We start from the raw sequence: 17,189 nt of genomic DNA, 5'->3' as shown, positions 1-17,189 counted from the left end.
ACTTTATTTGTTTAAGACAAGGGTCAGCTTATTATCACGCCATTTGGTTCGTTGACAGCATCCGTCTTCCTTTTTTTTATGGGGGAACATGTGGGGTAGACTGACGATGCCACAACCTCTTTAGGTTTCTGCGTTCTTATACACTGCACTGCAAAGCGCTTACACGTTGCGCATGGAGTCTCGCCGTCGCAACGAATCTTCCTCCTTCGGCAGCGCTCGCAGGCATTGGAGACAGATTTTCTCCTGGGCTGCCAGTCCTTTACGGCCGTTGGAGAGAAGCGCGCAGGACCTTCACCAGAAGGTAGTGAAGCTTTTCTTTCTCTCAGTATAGTCTTGATGAAGGAGGGCCGCCAAGCTTACTGAAGGGGCACATGCTGGTTAGCAGTTGTAGAGCGTTCCGCGTCGGATGAGAAGGCTTCCGGATGGATTTGATCAATTGCGGTGAATGAAGAGGCGGTGATCATAAGACGGAGGCGTGAGTGGGAAGGGTACGACGGAGGACGAGATCTCGGGTTGTTTTACATCCCGCTGAGCGTAGCGATGACAGACAAGATGGCTTGACTAATCGTCTACACCTGCCGCCGTCACGATCACAAGGGACAGATACGACACGGACTTCCGACAGTTGGGGCTTCATCCAGGTCTGTAACAGGGCTGCAGCCGGCGTTGCGTGTCGCGGGTGCTGATAGGCCCCGGGCCTGCGACGGGCAGGGCTATGCGTTTCGCATCGACTTTCCCTCCGCTCGTCAACCTTCTAGAAAATGTGCCATGGGGGTGGAGATTGCAGGGACGGGGACGCGGCCGCTCTCCGCGTCTGCAGCATAACTGTCGCATGCCGCCCTCGCCCGCGGTCGTCGAGAAATGCAAAAGGGCGGAATGGACGGTCGATTCCTCCGCTGACTTGTCGCAATGCTCCTTCAGATCTACCCGCGCCATCGATTCAAGCAAAGAGAGGAGAAGGGAACTGAGGGTGGCCAGTGGGGCATCCACGACGTTACTACAATTAACCTCCCGCCGCCGATGGTCTCGCCGCGCCCCTAGCACCCTGCACGAGCGTTGGGAGAACTGCCGAACTCACAGCAAACCGTCCTTCCGTGTCGCATCCCTTTGCCTGACACATTTGTACACGACTCAGCACGCCCACAGCCCTTTCTTCACCGCGGCCAGCCGACGTTGTCTGCACAAGCCCCGTCGCTGGCACAACCATCTGATCTGGCCCCCTCTCGTCTCCCTCATATATACTACACTACATCCTTCAGGAACATGGCGCGAGTCACCCAATCCACCTGCTATACGCGACATAGTGGGCCATTGGTCGATTGTACGCCCTTTCCGATGATTCCTCTGTCGTCAATCGCCCATCCTTCGGTGCCAACCCCGTGGTGGACGTAGAAGAGCATGCCAGCGTCGTACTTCCTCTTGATCTGCACGAGCCTCGGGTAATTGTCGCCCCAGAAAGACTGCTGCCAGTTGGGCTCCGCAATATCAGCTTCGTTGCCATACGCGCCCCCCTTTGGTGTGATTTCTCGAAGCGGCGGCATGACGGTATTGGTAATCTTCTCCACGGTCGCTTGCCATCCCGCAGGCGTCTGGTTCGCCACTGGCGTGATGACGACCATCTGGCTCTCTTCGTTCCGGAACGCGGGGTTGGCAGAGTTGAGCGTCTTGTTCTCCTGCTCGGCTGGGCGCTGATGGTACATACTGACTACTGCTCCATTATCTACAGCGTGGCGGATGGTGGCAACCGTCTGATTGCGTATCTCGGAATCCTTCCAGTTATCGGATGGCACCAGACGGTTCGCCGCGATGCCTCCAGCACCACCGATGACCCAGTCAAGGGGGGCAAACGTGGCCTGGTAAGCTGGGAGAAAACTCTCATGGTAAGTTGTATTCGCTTTCACCTCGATGCCCAGCGAAGCGCACTTTTCGTAGAAAGGCTTGATCAACTCCTCGTACTCGTCCACAGTTTTGTCGGTGGCGAAAAAAGGCCCCATGGACCACATGTAGGCGCCAGGCCCCACCGACAGGATCGTAAAGAAAGAGTAGGTTTTGGCCCTGTTGTAAGCAGGCATGCTGTCAAAGTAAAACCTAAAAGCCTCCCAAAACTTGTCGCCGCTGACAGTCTCGGATGTCATAATGGTCCAGGTGGATGTGGTCACGGGGATCTTGCGATGAACCTTGACAATGGCAGATGTAACGACGCCAAAGGTGCCGCCGCCTCCGCCTAGTAGGGCCCAATATAGATCGCTATTTACCTCTGGTGTCGCAGTAACGAAGCGCCCACTAGCCAGTACGACTTCGAGTGCGAGGACCTGATCAGAGCCGAGTCCGAAAAACTGCATCAGAGGCGAATGTCCACCACCGGCCGAGTAACCACCAGTGACACCAACTGTTGGACAGATACCAGCTACGGCAGACACACCGTATTTGTCAGCGGCCTCATACAGCTCAAATCCCTGAACACCAGCCCCGAGCTTGAAAACTGGTCCCTTATATACGGAGCTCGCATAGTCCTTGACATACTTGATTTCTTTCAGTCCATGGGTCCAGATACTGAGTGCACCTTTTCCGACCGAACGGCCGTTATAATCGTGACCGGTATTGCGAACAACTAGTCGGAGGTTCCGATTGCGAGCGAGATTTATTGCCAACTGGATTTGAGCAACGTTGCTAACTTTGACGGCATACTCTGCGTAACCGCCCTGAGTGCAAGTGCCATTTGCGGAATTGCCGGAAGCTGGAATTGGGCAAGTCATGCCATACCATAACGGATTCATGAGCGCACCATTGTCTTGGTAGCTAAGCACGTTAGTTGCACCTCGTGACGACACTGGATATACACATACTAAATCTCCTCGGTATTCCAATCCTTAACGAGCTCAGCGCATCTCGCAGCATCGTAGTTGTTGTACTGGGATTGCTTATAGCAGGGCGAGCCGATGGGGACGATCTTCTCCAAAGCCCCACCGAGGAAGGAATCGAACAAATTCCATTCAGCCTTGTTTGGGTACAAGGGATCGCCTGGCATTGTTTTGCAGCGGGCAGCTTCACGGGCGCGGCGGGTGCGTGCAGACAGTTTGGAACTTGGACTGTCTCCAAATTCGAAGAACGAAGCGTATCCGGCATATTCGTTGTGCTCTTTGATCGCTGCAATGACATTGTCGGTCAATTGCACTGTCTCTGTCTCAAAGAGGGACAGGTTTGCAGGTGTGACACTGACATCGACTACTTCTGCAGCCGGTGAAAGGGATACACCGCCTGGTGCATTCTGTGCCGATGCCATAGCTGCATAGACTGCTGAGAGAGTGATAGACTTTGCCAGCATCTTGGGCAAGAACTGCTGGGACAGAGGAACGGTCGAGAGGAGTTGAAGAACGGATCCCTAGTGATCGTGTCCCTGCTGCTCCAAAGATTTATATGTATTCACTCTCGTTAATACCAATATGCCGGAGCGGAGGAACCTGCTGTTTCCATCGACAATGCTTTATTAATTACTTGGGCCGATGCAGTTTGATAGCAGTAGTGCGAAATGGCTCTTCATGGTTCGCTACCGTTGGGCAAAGGATCAATGTTCCTTTCGTCTAGAACGCCATGGGCGACCGGGTAAGTAAACAGCTACCGGGAATACTGGGCGCCTAGCACAGGGATGCATTTTGTCGACCTGCATCCTTTGGTGTTAATATTCTCCACGTGTTGTCGATACTACCGTTTGCATTTTGGATCCAACAACGTTGCAGTAGTACGCTACTTGCATAGTGACCTTCCCCTAGATCACCCATGCCCCATGATTTAGAACAGAATTTGCGTTGGTTCGAGAAAAACGTAGTGTGCACTACGAAAGGGTGCCTGTGCCACAATTTGGTTGAGTAGAGTACTTTTCTTGTACAACCACTTTGGCGTAATGGGGTTGTGGCCCGCTTTTCTAAGGCCCGCTACCCCACCCAAGATACTGCACTCCGCGGGCATTCCGGGACTTCTTTCGAGGGCCACCAAAAGAAGCTCGCTTAGCAAGGTTTCGCTTTTGTAGACATGGCTGAATGCTGATATCTTGGCTGTATACGAACTAAGCAGTTTAGCCTAGACATGATCTGTGGTTTAAGTAAAGTTTAAATACCAATCAGCAAATCGGTAAAGGCTGAATCTACTGCGTAAGACCTTGAGCATATACCAGGATGTGAAGGAGGAAGCATGGTAGTGCAAAGTTGCACAACATTTCGTTCTGCATACGTAGAGTTCTTTGGCGGGGTTGAATGGGGACCAACGCACCTTCTTGTACGTACTATTCGATACCCAATCAAAGCCTCAAGAAGAGCCTCACCAAGCTCAACGAGTAGCAGCCTTCAGCATGTTCCTGCGAGTCCCATATAGGTAGTTCTTGCCGAAGGAAGCATCCGACACTGGCAAAGGTGCTCACCGCAGCCGGCGGCACTCGGTGCTAGCTGGCCCGCATGCAAGTAAGTACCGGCAATAATTCCGATCACCGAGCGATGTATCCGGGTTAGCGGCTTCCCCTCAAATACTCTCGCTGCAGTTGGTCGAACCTGGAGAGAACATCTCGACTTATACTTACACGTAAAGTGCAAGAAGCTGGAAACATGTCGCGAATCAATGGAGCGGAGGTAGCAAAGCACCATAGCAAGAATGATTGCTGGATTGTCCTGGATTCGAAAGCATACAATATTACCAACTTCTTATCAGAACACCCAGGTGGCGCACCAATTCTCATGAAGAATGCTGGTTCGGTGAGTGTACCTCAGCGTATGGTCAGAGGATTTTCTCACCATTGAATAGGATGCAACAGAAGAGTTCAAAAAATATCATCCATTGAGCTATATCGATGACTTTCTGCCAAAGGACGCCCTGCTAGGGCCTGTTGACCCAGACACTTTTGGCCAGCTTCGTCAAATCAAAAACACCGATTCCAGAAAGCCGTCAGAGACCGATCCCAACTCTAACGAAATTCCCCATGTCAGTCTTTGCGTTTCCACGACCGACTTTGAACCAGTGGCAAAAGCAGTCATACCCCACAAGTCATATGTCTATGCCTCTGGCTCCGCAAACACGGGTGCATCGATCAAAGCCAACATTGAGGACTGGGGTCGCATTAGTTTCCGTCCACGTGTAATGCGCAATGTCGGCGAGGTAGACACGCATCGCAGGATTTTTGGCCACAGCTCACCGTACCCATTCTACGTCTGCCCCATGGGGACAATGGGCGCGATCCACCCAGATGCAGAACTAGAAATGGTACGAGGATCAGTCCGCAAAGGAATCCACATGCTTGTCAGTACAGCAAGTTCCAGGACGACCGAGCAAATCATGCAGAGTTATGTCGATGAACAAAAGCGGCTTGGCAATGGAAGCCCGACACAACTGTTTTACCAATACTACATGCCTGTGGACAAGGGCAAAGCTCTCGAACTCCTTCGCATTGTAAAGCGCTGCGGATACAAGGGCCTATGGATAACAGTCGACGCACCCATTCTCGGAAAGCGCACCGCAGATCGCCGTCTTCAGGCCGAGGAAGCAGTCGCAGTCGGCCTTGCTGATGAAGGTCCCGGAGAATGGGAAGCTGGTGGTGACAATGCTTTTGCTCCTGCCATGGGCGGACGCCCAGTCCAAGGCCAATTAACTCCGTACATGACATGGGACGACTTGGAGTGGATCCGTAAGGAATGGGATGGACCCATTGTACTCAAGGGCATTCAATGCGCAGAAGACGCAAAACTCGCAATGGAATACGGATGCGATGGTATCTTGCTCAGCAACCATGGCGGCAGACAATTGCATACTGCGCCTAGTGCACTCATGACACTCCTGGAAATCCGGACCTACTGTCCCGAAGTCCTCGGTAAACTAGAAGTCTTCCTCGATGGCGGCCTGAGAGACGGAAACGATGTGCTCAAAGCATTGTGTCTGGGTGCTACTGCAGTCGGTGTTGGAAGGCCGTTCCTCTATGCGCTTGGTGCCTATGGCTCCAAGGGTGTTGAGCGATGCGTTGAGAGTAAGTCCAAACACGTGAGAGTCTGGATAAGGAAAACTTTGCTAACGCTTCGATTAGTACTCGCGGATGAGCTCGATACTGGAATGCGCTTGCTGGGTATCACGTCCTTGGATCAGTGTAGACCTGAGATGGTCAACGCGAGTCGCCTGTTGAATGAGATGTGGCGACCCGAGCAGTTGAATTTGAAGAGCAAGATATAGATATAGAATATACAGGAGCATCTTCGGGTACGCATTCAGATTGCGCTGTCATGTGGTTTACGGCTATGGTTGTTCTGACTCGAATGGTTTTGGTGATATTTGTGGTGCGATCACAAGCCGTTGTAAAGCGAAGACCAATAGTACCCCGCAACCCCACATTGACTGCAGAAAATTTTAGACACGACGAATTTTAATGAATTTTTATTACAAATGAGGGTTCTATTATGATTACTACGACCAAGTGAGTATGATTGTCTGCGCCTGGAATACGTTCTGATTCATTTACACATAGATTCATTTGACTTCCATCACAACACCTTACGGTGAGATGGCCGAGTTGGTTATGGCGCCAGGTTAAGGTCTTCTTAACACTATATTCCTGGTCACGAAAGTGGCGTGGGTTCGAGTCCCACTCTCATCAGCATTCGTCTGCTTCAGCAGATACCCCAGGGTTCTTTTTTGCCATTGTACCTGTCTCCAAGATTTGGCTACATGGATCTATTGTTTTTGCATATCAGCCTGCAATACATCTGGCCTGAATGATATTTTTCATGTATTGAAGCGAACATACATATCCTTCTCTCTCAAGAAACAAGCGTAATCGCCTCACTTCTTTGCAACAGCAACGTGCGCTACCATAGGAAACCCAACCACTTCCACAATCTCCGCATCCTTCTTCCCATTCACGGCCCTCTTCACCGTAACCGCCTCCTTCCTCCCTTCAATAACAAGTTGCTTCCCAAACTCCACATACTCTTTCTCCGTCCACTTGGGCCCAACCTGCCTCCATATATCCATCAAGAACCCACATGTCTCCTGCAGACTACCCCCCGCAAAATGCACAGTCACCTCGCTCATCTCCACACTTTCAAACCCGGCTTTCTTTAGTATGTCTCGCAGGTGCTCAGCTTCATACCATTCTTCCGCAATCGGCCACTCGAATGGTGGGTCGTGCGGTCTCACTGCCTTTTGCGCGCGGTGCAGCACAGGCATGTATCCTGCAGACTTCCAGGTTGTGACGATGGCGGTGCCGGTGGGGGATAGGGTACGGTGGATTTCTGATGCGCCTTTTAGGGGGTTGGTGAAGAAGAATATGCCCATGTTTGTTATTGAGTGCGTGAAGGAATTAGAGGGGAGGGGGGAGAGGGCGTCGCCGGGGAGGACGTGGAAGGAGAGGTTTGTAGTAGTGTTTGAGGGGGTCAGGGTGGGGAGGGTGTGTTGGGCTAGAGTGACCATTTGGGGGGAGGAGTCGGTACAGATTATAGAAGGGTGGAGGGAAGGGTTTTGCAAGAGGAGTTCTTGGGCGAGGATGCCGGGGCCGCAGGCGTTGTCGTGGATGTGCGAGTTGTTGGAAAGAGGGGGGAGGAGGGAGACGAGGTGGGTGGCTAATTGGCGGGTGCAGCCGCCGGAGGAGGTTTCGTATTTTGAGGCGAAGTCGGAGTAGAGCGTATCCATTGAGGGTTTGGAGGAAGTCATCTTGTTGGATTTGGTTTGGTCGGGTTTGAATAGTGAGAGGTTGAATGGAGTGCCTTGGAAGTGGGCTTGAGGCGGGTTTAAATATCTAGAGTGTTGATGACTGGATTACAGGGACTATTTCTGGTGACTATCGGTTTGCGGGATGGAGACTTCATGTACGCAAGTTGGTGCTGGTATGGATAAGTCTCCGTTGCACTGGAACTGTAGCTCGGATACTTTTACGTATGGAAAGTTTCCGACGCTACAAAGTCTTATGTACGCACCCAATATGCATGCAAAACATCCTTTCTGGCCAATTTGGTACTGAGTAGAAACCAATCATGTTAGCCATCTCTAATGAAATTGCAACGTTGGACCCAAGTCTTACACATAATCCCATAATTCCTACAAGCCACAAACATACAACCCCCATCCCCTTTCCCCCTCACCAGTCAGGGAAAAAAAACACTACAACTTCACATCCTCCCTAAACCTAACCAACCCATCCTGAAAAGTAGTCGCAACATGCACGCCCCTCTCATAATCCCACATGCGACTCATATACAGCGCCCTCCCCTCCGCCGCCCGCGTAACCCACGACTCCTGCACAAACCACTTCCGTCCATCCTGATCCCCCTTCCCATACCCCTCCAGATTACACACCGGCAACGCCCCATCTTCCCAGAGCGTAGGCTCAGCGTCCGGATGATCTACGCGCGGTTCGGGAGACATAATAAGATCCCGGATGCCCGTGTGGAAAATTACGCTGTGGCTGAGCGATGCCATGCGTGTGAAGTCGCGGGGTTTATCGAGGTGTCGCGGGACGATTTGGGGGGATTGGCAGTCTGAGGCGTAGAGGTGGGTGCAGGCGTGCATGTTTGCTTCTCTTGTCAATTTCATCTTTCTGGGATCTGAGGGGGGTGGGAAGGGCGCGGTAGGTAATGGAAGCGATCCCCGCAGGGAGTAAAAGGTTAACTGTTTTCGGTCGAGTGGTGCGCGGGTGCGGTTGTAGGGTGCCATTTCGACTTTTCGGAGGTGCAGGCCGGGGACGGGGTTGAAGTGATTTGGGTGGGCTGGGAGGTAGTCTTCGACGAAGACGGCGGAGTCGTTGCTGGGGGTTGAGGAGTGTTGCATTGGTTCGTTTTCTCGGCCTTTGAGGACTTCGTGGTACATTTCTTTTAGGTTGATGTGTTCTTGGGCATCGACTGATGCGCTTTCTTCGCGCTTGAAAGAACATATGCATGTGAAGGTGCTGCTTTTCGCTGCGGCTTGGGCCACGGTTACGTTGCGAGAGCAGTAGTTGTAGCCATCGCGGATTTTCTCCACACGGTAGGTGAAGTGCTCATTGGGGTTTCCAGCGAGGTTGAACCAGCCGGTGATATTCTGGTGGCTCGGTCAGCTGGATAGCTAAACGTGAGCCCAAGGCTGCAACTCGCATGTATCAGGTATCCCTCTTTCATGGTTTGTGCTGCAGCCCATGCAGCCTGCGCAAAGATATGACCACCATACGTCCCATTTTCTCCGCCTGTTGGTGAGTAGCCTCTGGTTATCGAGCGGAACGTCAACTCGTCGATTTGTTCGAGCTCTATGAGTTTGTCGAAAGGAAGTACTTTTCCTTCTTTGGTATAATACGGACGGACGACCATGGTGCTAGTGAGAGCGAACACAAAGATGAGACATGGATGGTTACTAGTGCGGTTTTGATGGTGTATTATACCAGCCTAATCAAAGTCTCAACAAACAGGCTTCAGCCTCACGGATGGAAGCTGAGCTAGCAAGTTACCTCGGAATACGAATAGTAGACAAGGCGCGGGGTCGGATAACAATAGTGATAAACCAATCATCTCGGTAGTGCCAAGCCAATTGTGTTACACAAAAGAAATATAGTTTTTAACTTATCCATAATCGTGCAGCTAGTATACTGAGCAGGGACATCCCTACACGCAACGTGGCTGAGCGTCTTTAGAAGTATCTGCTGCGATCGATTTTTCAACAACATGTAACAGCTCAATATAGTCTATCTTCTATTTATGAACCACAGCCTCAGGTAGTAAAACACGAGACCAATACACCATATAGCCACAAGAACACTAGCTTGAATGGGTGCAAAAACAGCACCGCGAACGACAACAAACCCGCTAATTACAGCGAATATGATAGGTACGAGGATCAAGGGTTTTACAGGTCGAGGCAAGTCAGGTTCCCGGAAGCGCAGGATTATTGCGCCAAGGACTGTAAGGAAGAAGAATGCATACTCAGCAAGACCGTTGAGCGTGAGCAAGATACGCATGTTTCCAAGCAATATGTAAATTGCAGAGAGGACGGTATTGAGGAGCAGTGCGTTGCTAGTCATAATCAGACGGCGTTCAGTATAGTCAATGGATACCACTTACATTGGCGACTCTCCGTTGTCCATTGCAAGGTCTGCTGGTTCGCTCTCCTCGGTATCGCTTCGGACTTTGAATGTGCCGATATACCCGACTGTACCAAGGATATGTGGGAACCAGTTGTTGTTAGCCGCCGCCACAGTCATTCTTCCAGCAACGAAAGAGTTGCCGAGTGCAGAACCGGCTATGACGAGACATATCAGGGCGGTAGCGAAGTATGCTACACCCTTTCCTAGAAAATGTGTGACAGCCGTCTACCCAAAGTTAGCAAGGATTCAGGTACGCGGAACTCTGTGCGATACTTACCACAGCGGCAGCGTCAGTTGTTGACACCACTTCCCATGGAAGTAGAACATAGTAAACAGAATTGGCCGCTACGTAGCAAAGAATGATTGTTGGAATAGCAGTGTTGATGGAAAGTGGCAGCTGACGGCTGGGATTGCGAAGCTCAGCTGCAACATAATTGGCCTTGTCCCATCCAGAGTACGCCCATAGAGCCCCGTACAGCGCTGTGCTATAAAAGCCTAGTGATTCCCACGTAGTCACTTTAGTCCAGTCAAATCGCGAACCGTCAGGTAAAACTGTATCACGTGGCGAAAACCAGTTGTTCTGATGCCAATCACCGCCGCCTAGGTCCTTGCTCTTTCCAAGGAAAACAAAGACGACAACCAATCCAGCGACTATGAGAAGAAAGATTGTGAACAGCTTTATGGCGACAAAAAAGCTCGACAACCGAGTGCTCGTCTTGGTGCTAATGGAGTTAAGAGTCGTAACGCAGACCAAAACCAGCAAAGACAAAAGCTTGTGAGTCAAGGGCGGATCAGATTCGTTGATGCCCAAACTGGAGTATATAGATTCAACGAATACAATACTGAGGATCGCAAGGGTGGCTGGCATAGTCGCAATTACCCAAGACCAAGCCGCCATGTACCCAAACACATCGCCGTAGATGTAGGTAAGGTACGGTTGGATGCCGCCCTCGCCAGGAAACGCTGTACCCAGCTCGGCCATGGTGAGGGCGCCCGTCCACGCAAGGATACCTCCGACAAGCCATACTAAAAGACCGGCACCAGGCGATGGGACGTTTGCGTCGATGGGTCCTGGAGATGAAAAGACGCCAGACCCGATAACGATGCTTATCAGTAGAGCAAAGCCGTCCAGTGCACCGAGATTGCGAGCAAACGTGCTTCGGGGTAGTGCGGTTTCTTCATGTTCTTCGTCGGGCTCGTAGGAGGTGGTCGATTCCTGACGGAGTAGGGGTGCCGTCTCTGAGGGTGCCATTGTCGTGGTTTGAAGGTGTAGAAGGGGTGGCGCGGGTTACTATGGTATTACGGTTGTGCCGAGGTGATTGCGCATGAGCGCACGAAACAAGCTGAAGCCTACGGAGCTCTCCTGGACGCGTCTGAAATCGCTAAAAGCCGAGTGTTTGTTGTCGCCCTGTCCTGTGAGTGTTGCTGATCTCGAGGGCCGAGGTGCAAATGTTCAGACGGCTAGACAGGGCACACGTTGAGGCGCGACATTATCGCGTCAAAACGAAGCTATGTTACGTCATCCCGAATTCACGCGACTATCTCTTGCAACAGATTGCAAAACAATATACGAACATTTTGACACGGCATCTTCATCATAATTACATGTTTCAAAGACATGCACATAGTTACCTTTTATAATCTTCTACAGCAATTGTTTTCCGCGGTGTTTTTAATTTCGCCCCAAATCTGAATGGCTACAATGCTTGGATTAAAACTATTTTGAAATCTAACAAACCACCATTGGCGCTGGACCCAATGACTCAGTTTCATATTACAATCAATTGACGAAAGCAGCTTAGATGAGCATGTTTATTCGGCTCGTCGGGCTAAGAATATGCACAGATCTATACGACAAACATCTTCGCGTAAAAACGTGGAGAGCAATGCGCCTGGTGACATCATTCAGCCACTTGCTGGGTCTGGAACAGTTTGTGGACAGACACGAAGCAGGGCATGTGACAAGGCGATAGCGAACACGAGGAGAGAAAAGAAAACCAAGAACGCATGCACACATGCGTGCTGCGTGCATGCAACTAGCAGGTTGCTGGCTCAGGTTCCTTAGACCGATCACAAGTTGGGTAGGTTGTTCCATTCGAACTAGGTGGGATTCTAGACATTTTCCGAGAGGCGCTAGATCAGAATCCACGTTGTCCATGTCAAACTGCATCATTGCAATGGATCTACGAGGGTTCGCCATGTAATTCGTTTACACTGGATAGAGATTTAGAAAAGGCGGGGTGGTGGAGTTTGAATGGTTACCAATATGACGGACCAATGACGCTCGGTGGAGCCTGCGGGACCTAGTAGCTGTTCCCGGACTTCCCCAGGGCTTAGCGCTGCCCATCATCATGGCGACGTCACTCTGAGGACGACGAGCAGTTTGCTACAAGAGATTTCAAGGGCCTTTAAAGCGCTGGGTCCCTTCCAAATCTTCCAATTCACTCCTCCTATCAAGATACCCAATCCCTCCTCGCTTTTGTTTTCAAAAAATACCCTCATCGATACCTTTTGAACCAGACACATTCACATACTTCTCAAAATGTTCTCAAGACAAGCAACACAGAATGCACGCTTTGCTGCTCGCTGTGCGCGTCGCCCGGCTGCTCGCGTAGCAAACCCCCAGTACCGTGCCCAACACCCACGCTTCCAGTCAACCCAGACAGTCAGCTCCGGTAACTCGGGGGCCGGTACACATGCCGCAGTTGGTGCTGCTTCCGGTGCTCTTGCCGCCATCACAGTCGGCTACATCTTCTACAGACAATCGGGTGCCAGGGACGTTGTCGCGGCCTCCAAGACTGCACAAGGCTACGTCAAGTCGGCTTCACAAAAGATCAAGGAGCAGACCCCCGAGCCAAACGAGGCGCTACAATGGCTTCGCCAAGCCGCTCAGAGTTATGCTGCGTTCATCCCCGGTGCCAAGAGCTACGTTGACTCTGCCTTTGATGACCTCGATGCCATACGGGCGAAGCACGGCGACGAAGTCGACAGCATTGTACGCGAAGCATACGATGAGATGCGACAAGTTCTGGGCAAGGGCGACATGAGCCTTGTCACTGCACACCAAACCTGGGACGTCATTACCAAGCACATGAGCCGTATTGCAGACCTCGCCGGTGACGCTTCACAGCAAATCATGGACAACCACCCACAACTGAAGGAGAAGTTGGGCGGCAACATCGACAAGCTCAAGGAGTATGGCGACAAGTATGGCCCTGAAGCAAAGAAGGAAGTCGACAGGACCTGGAAGCAGATCAGTGACGTTGTCAAGACTGGTATGAGTGCCGGCAACATTGAGAAGATCAGGAGCATAGTGCAGGAGAAGATTGAAAAGCTGAACAAGATGGGTGACGAGGCGTGGAAGAAGGGCATGGAGCAGGCAAAGCCCTATCTTGACAAGAACCCACAAGTCAAGAAGCTCGTGGAAGAGAATGCCGATGCTCTGAAAGGAGGCAACGTCCAAGAGCTGTACCAGCGCGTCAAGTCAGCCGTTGAGAAGGGCGACACCGGTGACCTCCAGTCATACATCAAGAGCGTCGCGGATAAGGCCAAGGATGGCGGTTTTGGTGACTACGAGCAGTACCTCAAGAAGATTCCCGGTGGTGACCAGATACTACCCAAGCTGAGCCAGCTTCAAGAAGTGGCCCAGAAGCACGGCGACGAGGCACAGAAGCTTCTCAAGGAAGCCGTTTCAGAGATCTCGGACATTCTGCAAAAGAAGGGTGATGAGGCGTCCAAGCTTGCTGAGAAGGCCAAGGAGGACTCGAAGAAATAGAGCGCTGAGCTCGGTTAGTAATCATGGGGAGGAATACTACAAAACTTGCATCTGTACTCTAATGTATTATCAGCATCCATTGCATGGAGAGCAAATGACACGAATGAAATGATTCAACACTAAGATGTGCGTGAGCAAGCACTACTATTGGACTATGCATACTTCTTCACTTGCGTTGCACGTTGGCCATTTGGAAGTGAATAACGTCGGCGCGACATCCATCTTGTATCAAGGCTGTTGTCCGTATGGTGTAACAATGGGAGTTTGCGCAAGCCATGTTTGCCTATCGGCTTGGTGCATTCCTGCACAGCGATGGCCGGTGCAACGTTGAGGAGGCAACAGACCCTATTCACGAGACGCGTGTCAGGAGTGGGTGGGAACAGCTGGGTTCTTGCTGTAAAGGTAAAAGTCCTGAGAAGAGACTCCGGATCTATAAGGGAAGTTGATATGCACGGATATACGCGAGGCGGCCAACCACGAACAATAAGCGACCGGATGAGAGCGGCACAGGTCCGATGCATTGGACAAGGTAAGGATGTTTCATGTATGCCGTGGTTGGGCATGCGGTGCTCAACCATGCTTTGGAGTAAAGTGCTGATGCCTGAATACGATTCAAAGGACCAAGTATTGACGAAACAACAGCCTCTCCGCATTTGTGGCTGCATGGAGACGTAGGCGGGGATGCACGCTTGTCACTGCCTGCATGCAGGAACTGCTCACTGCGCACACCGCAGGCCGTGCTAGAGGCATTAGACTTGCTCATGCGGGGTGAGGCGATGCCCATGGTGACATGTCGGGCCGCGTGGATTGTAGTGATACAGACGTAGTGTCCAAATGAGTAAATGAAGCATCCGGTGGAGCAGGTCAGCAAAATTGCAGTAGTTCCCGCGCTATAGTGAGGGACAGTGAAAGGGGCAGAGGCAGGTAAAGGACAGGCGGCGTACGGCAGAGAAGATGCGAGAAAGGTGACCCCACCATGTTGCAGACAGGCGGGCGTGGTGGTGGTGGGGGGGAAGCCAAGGTGAGAGCAAAGTGGTGAGAGAAGTTACATGCGTCCCACCAATGGCCTGCGCACGCTCCACCAGATTGGCCAATGACGTAGGTGCGCCTGCCCGCTGCTGCACCGCCGCCCTCCCATGCCTGACATCCGGCAGGCGCGCTCACTGCTGCTTATTTACCAGAGTCCCAACAAGCCCCTTAAAGCCTTTATCTTCTCTCTCCCTACCTCTACACTCAACACTTTACCAGGCCACTTTGAGCAGTCAGTTAGCAGCACTGATAACCCACCCAGCCTCGATACAACAACACCACAGCAACCATGGGCAAGGTAAACACGCACCCCCACCTTGAAAATGTACCCCGCCAGTACCCCGCTAACCCATGCATAGGCAAAGTACATCATGCTCGACTGCGACAACACGCTTGTCCAGTCAGAGCGCTACGCCTTCGAGGCCTGCGCTGACCTCACCAACGAAGTCCTCAGCAAGCACAACATCGACGCCAGGTACACGGCCGAGACACTGCTTGAAGACTTTGTCGGCCACAACTTCCGCGGAATGCTCAACGGCCTGCAGAAGAAGCACAACTTCCAGATGCCACCCGAGGAGATGGATGACTACGTCCAGCAGGAACTGGGTGCCGTCACTCGCAAGCTGAGCCAGAAGGCGGTTGAGTGTCCTGGCGTGACTGAGCAGCTCAAGTGGCTCAAGGAGCAGGGCTACCCCATGGCCGTTGTGTCGACTTCAGCCAAGAGCCGTGTCGTTGCCTCGATTGAGAAGGCGGGCATCGACCACTTCTTCCCCAACGAGCACGTCTACTCGGCTGCCACCTCGCTCAACCCGCCCTCGTCCAAGCCTGACCCCAAGATCTACCTGTACGCTGCTGAACAGCTCGGTGTCAAGCCATCCGAGGCTGTGACGGTCGAGGACAGCAAGAGCGGTGCCACGGCTGCCATGCGCGCCGGTATCCCCTGCATAGGATACGTTGGCATCTACGGCATCGAGGAGGGCAAGGAGAAGATGGAAGAGATGGCCAAGCTCCTCACAGAAGAGACCAAGTGCGCGGCCATCATGTACGACTGGAAGGACTTCCCCGAGTGCCTCAAGAAGGTTGAGGCTTCCATGTGAATGCATGGTAGAGCACCAGGCATGACGAAGATCTGATGAGCTCGATACGCCACTGCGGACGAGACTACGACCATTGACGGCTTCTATGAGTACATACATTCGATAATGAATATTTGATGGGCATGGCCCCCCTCCAAAGAGCTATTTCAGGATGATTGTTTGTGTTGTTTGGGTGTGATGTTTACAGGTTTTGTTTAACATGTGACGCAACAGTGGAACCCCGCGACGGTCGGTAGTAGCGGACGCGACGTGACGGCCCAACGTTGCCCCGCCGTCCCCACTGGCTCACGATCGAAAGAGTAGAGACTGGCAGCTGGACCTGTTCAAACGGGCATGGTTCGTCCGCACTACTGGACGTTTTCTATTGGATGTTTGTTTGCTGGGCCAATTAGCAGCCATCCGATGCAGCGACGAAGAAAAAACTCATGTGCAGCTCCATTGGGCAGAAAACTCAGTCATCACGAGGTATTCGGACAGTATGGCTTTTGCACTACTACAAGTACATGCTCACATACATGAGTATGTAATAGACAGTGTGACACTGGGCCGGTGATGATTCTCGCCACGTCGTGGAACTCCGAGGATATTGAAAGCGATCCACTCACCCCTATTCCTATTCCCATGACATTGCTGGGTGGTGATACCTGTCGGCAACGCGGCAAGCATAGTTATTGCCAGCCAAAAGCAGTGCTTCTCAACAATCTTGGCGTGCAAAGGCTGGTGCGTGCGGGCATCACGTTCTCTGCCCTTGGACACGCCGTCTGCGAGCAACGCGAGCGATGCAACATTGGAATTGCCCCTCTTGGGATCGTGCGCGCAACGCGTTATCTTTGGCGTTTTGACGATCGCGCTCTTGGCAGCTTTACTCCGCCGCCGGATAGGAAGAATCGACTGCGGCCAAGACATCTTAGACGAAGCCTCCTTCCCGAACCGTGCACCCATCCGTAGTTCAAGCTTTTGCTTAATCTAGAAGCCCCAAATACTCCTCTCCATAGGCTTGTCTGCCCTGGCTATACAATGCTTCGTATCCTTACTATGGGGCGCCTGTGCACCCACACCACTGCGTACCATGGGGCACTATACCGATGGTAGCATCCAAAGGGGGCAGGTAGCCTATAGACCTGCCTCGTTGGCCATAGGGGTTGCATTATAATAATTTGCCTACGAAGTTTCCATAGAACATTTAAGACCGTCCATGGACCTGTAGTACCTC

At 51.9% G+C, this 17,189-nt stretch overlaps 9 protein-coding genes across 9 annotated transcripts; 4 read left to right on the top strand and 5 right to left on the bottom strand.

Moving 5' to 3' along the window:
* Window positions 1–133: 133 nt before the first annotated feature.
* Window positions 134–331, top strand: COCVIDRAFT_83341 (hypothetical protein; the record flags this gene model as incomplete). The annotated part of the gene is made up of 1 exon (XM_014707203.1): window positions 134–331. A coding segment is annotated over one exon (198 nt), but the record flags the coding sequence as incomplete, so codon positions are not given.
* A 958-nt stretch (window positions 332–1,289) lies between these two features.
* On the bottom strand, window positions 1,290–3,325 carry COCVIDRAFT_83052 (hypothetical protein; the record flags this gene model as incomplete). Its single annotated transcript, XM_014707202.1, has 2 exons — window positions 1,290–2,799; window positions 2,847–3,325. 2 exons carry the CDS (start codon window positions 3,323–3,325, stop codon window positions 1,290–1,292), a joined length of 1,989 nt encoding a protein of 662 aa, XP_014562688.1.
* Window positions 3,326–4,595: 1,270 nt separating this feature from the next.
* Window positions 4,596–6,204, top strand: COCVIDRAFT_83616 (hypothetical protein; the record flags this gene model as incomplete). The annotated part of the gene is made up of 3 exons (XM_014707201.1): window positions 4,596–4,742; window positions 4,792–6,004; window positions 6,062–6,204. The coding sequence occupies 3 exons, from the start codon at window positions 4,596–4,598 to the stop codon at window positions 6,202–6,204; spliced, it is 1,503 nt and encodes a 500-aa protein (XP_014562687.1).
* A 606-nt stretch (window positions 6,205–6,810) lies between these two features.
* COCVIDRAFT_32468 (hypothetical protein) lies at window positions 6,811–7,680 on the bottom strand (the record flags this gene model as incomplete). Its single annotated transcript, XM_014707112.1, has 1 exon — window positions 6,811–7,680. The coding sequence occupies one exon, from the start codon at window positions 7,678–7,680 to the stop codon at window positions 6,811–6,813; it is 870 nt and encodes a 289-aa protein (XP_014562598.1).
* A 447-nt stretch (window positions 7,681–8,127) lies between these two features.
* COCVIDRAFT_83865 (hypothetical protein) lies at window positions 8,128–9,305 on the bottom strand (the record flags this gene model as incomplete). The annotated part of the gene is made up of 2 exons (XM_014707200.1): window positions 8,128–9,049; window positions 9,073–9,305. 2 exons carry the CDS (start codon window positions 9,303–9,305, stop codon window positions 8,128–8,130), a joined length of 1,155 nt encoding a protein of 384 aa, XP_014562686.1.
* A 371-nt stretch (window positions 9,306–9,676) lies between these two features.
* COCVIDRAFT_83245 (hypothetical protein) lies at window positions 9,677–11,327 on the bottom strand (the record flags this gene model as incomplete). The annotated part of the gene is made up of 3 exons (XM_014707199.1): window positions 9,677–10,004; window positions 10,053–10,300; window positions 10,353–11,327. 3 exons carry the CDS (start codon window positions 11,325–11,327, stop codon window positions 9,677–9,679), a joined length of 1,551 nt encoding a protein of 516 aa, XP_014562685.1.
* A 1,290-nt stretch (window positions 11,328–12,617) lies between these two features.
* On the top strand, window positions 12,618–13,850 carry COCVIDRAFT_21458 (hypothetical protein; the record flags this gene model as incomplete). Its single annotated transcript, XM_014707039.1, has 1 exon — window positions 12,618–13,850. One exon carries the CDS (start codon window positions 12,618–12,620, stop codon window positions 13,848–13,850), a length of 1,233 nt encoding a protein of 410 aa, XP_014562525.1.
* Window positions 13,851–15,168: 1,318 nt separating this feature from the next.
* Window positions 15,169–15,976, top strand: COCVIDRAFT_21457 (hypothetical protein; the record flags this gene model as incomplete). The annotated part of the gene is made up of 2 exons (XM_014707038.1): window positions 15,169–15,177; window positions 15,239–15,976. The coding sequence occupies 2 exons, from the start codon at window positions 15,169–15,171 to the stop codon at window positions 15,974–15,976; spliced, it is 747 nt and encodes a 248-aa protein (XP_014562524.1).
* A 507-nt stretch (window positions 15,977–16,483) lies between these two features.
* Window positions 16,484–16,882, bottom strand: COCVIDRAFT_83510 (hypothetical protein; the record flags this gene model as incomplete). The annotated part of the gene is made up of 1 exon (XM_014707198.1): window positions 16,484–16,882. The coding sequence occupies one exon, from the start codon at window positions 16,880–16,882 to the stop codon at window positions 16,484–16,486; it is 399 nt and encodes a 132-aa protein (XP_014562684.1).
* Window positions 16,883–17,189: the final 307 nt, after the last annotated feature.

This window comes from Bipolaris victoriae (genome assembly GCF_000527765.1).
Source record: "Bipolaris victoriae FI3 unplaced genomic scaffold scaffold_0, whole genome shotgun sequence".
Taxonomy (NCBI): domain Eukaryota; kingdom Fungi; phylum Ascomycota; class Dothideomycetes; order Pleosporales; family Pleosporaceae; genus Bipolaris; species Bipolaris victoriae.
This window is presented reverse-complemented; position numbering and strand designations above follow the sequence as displayed.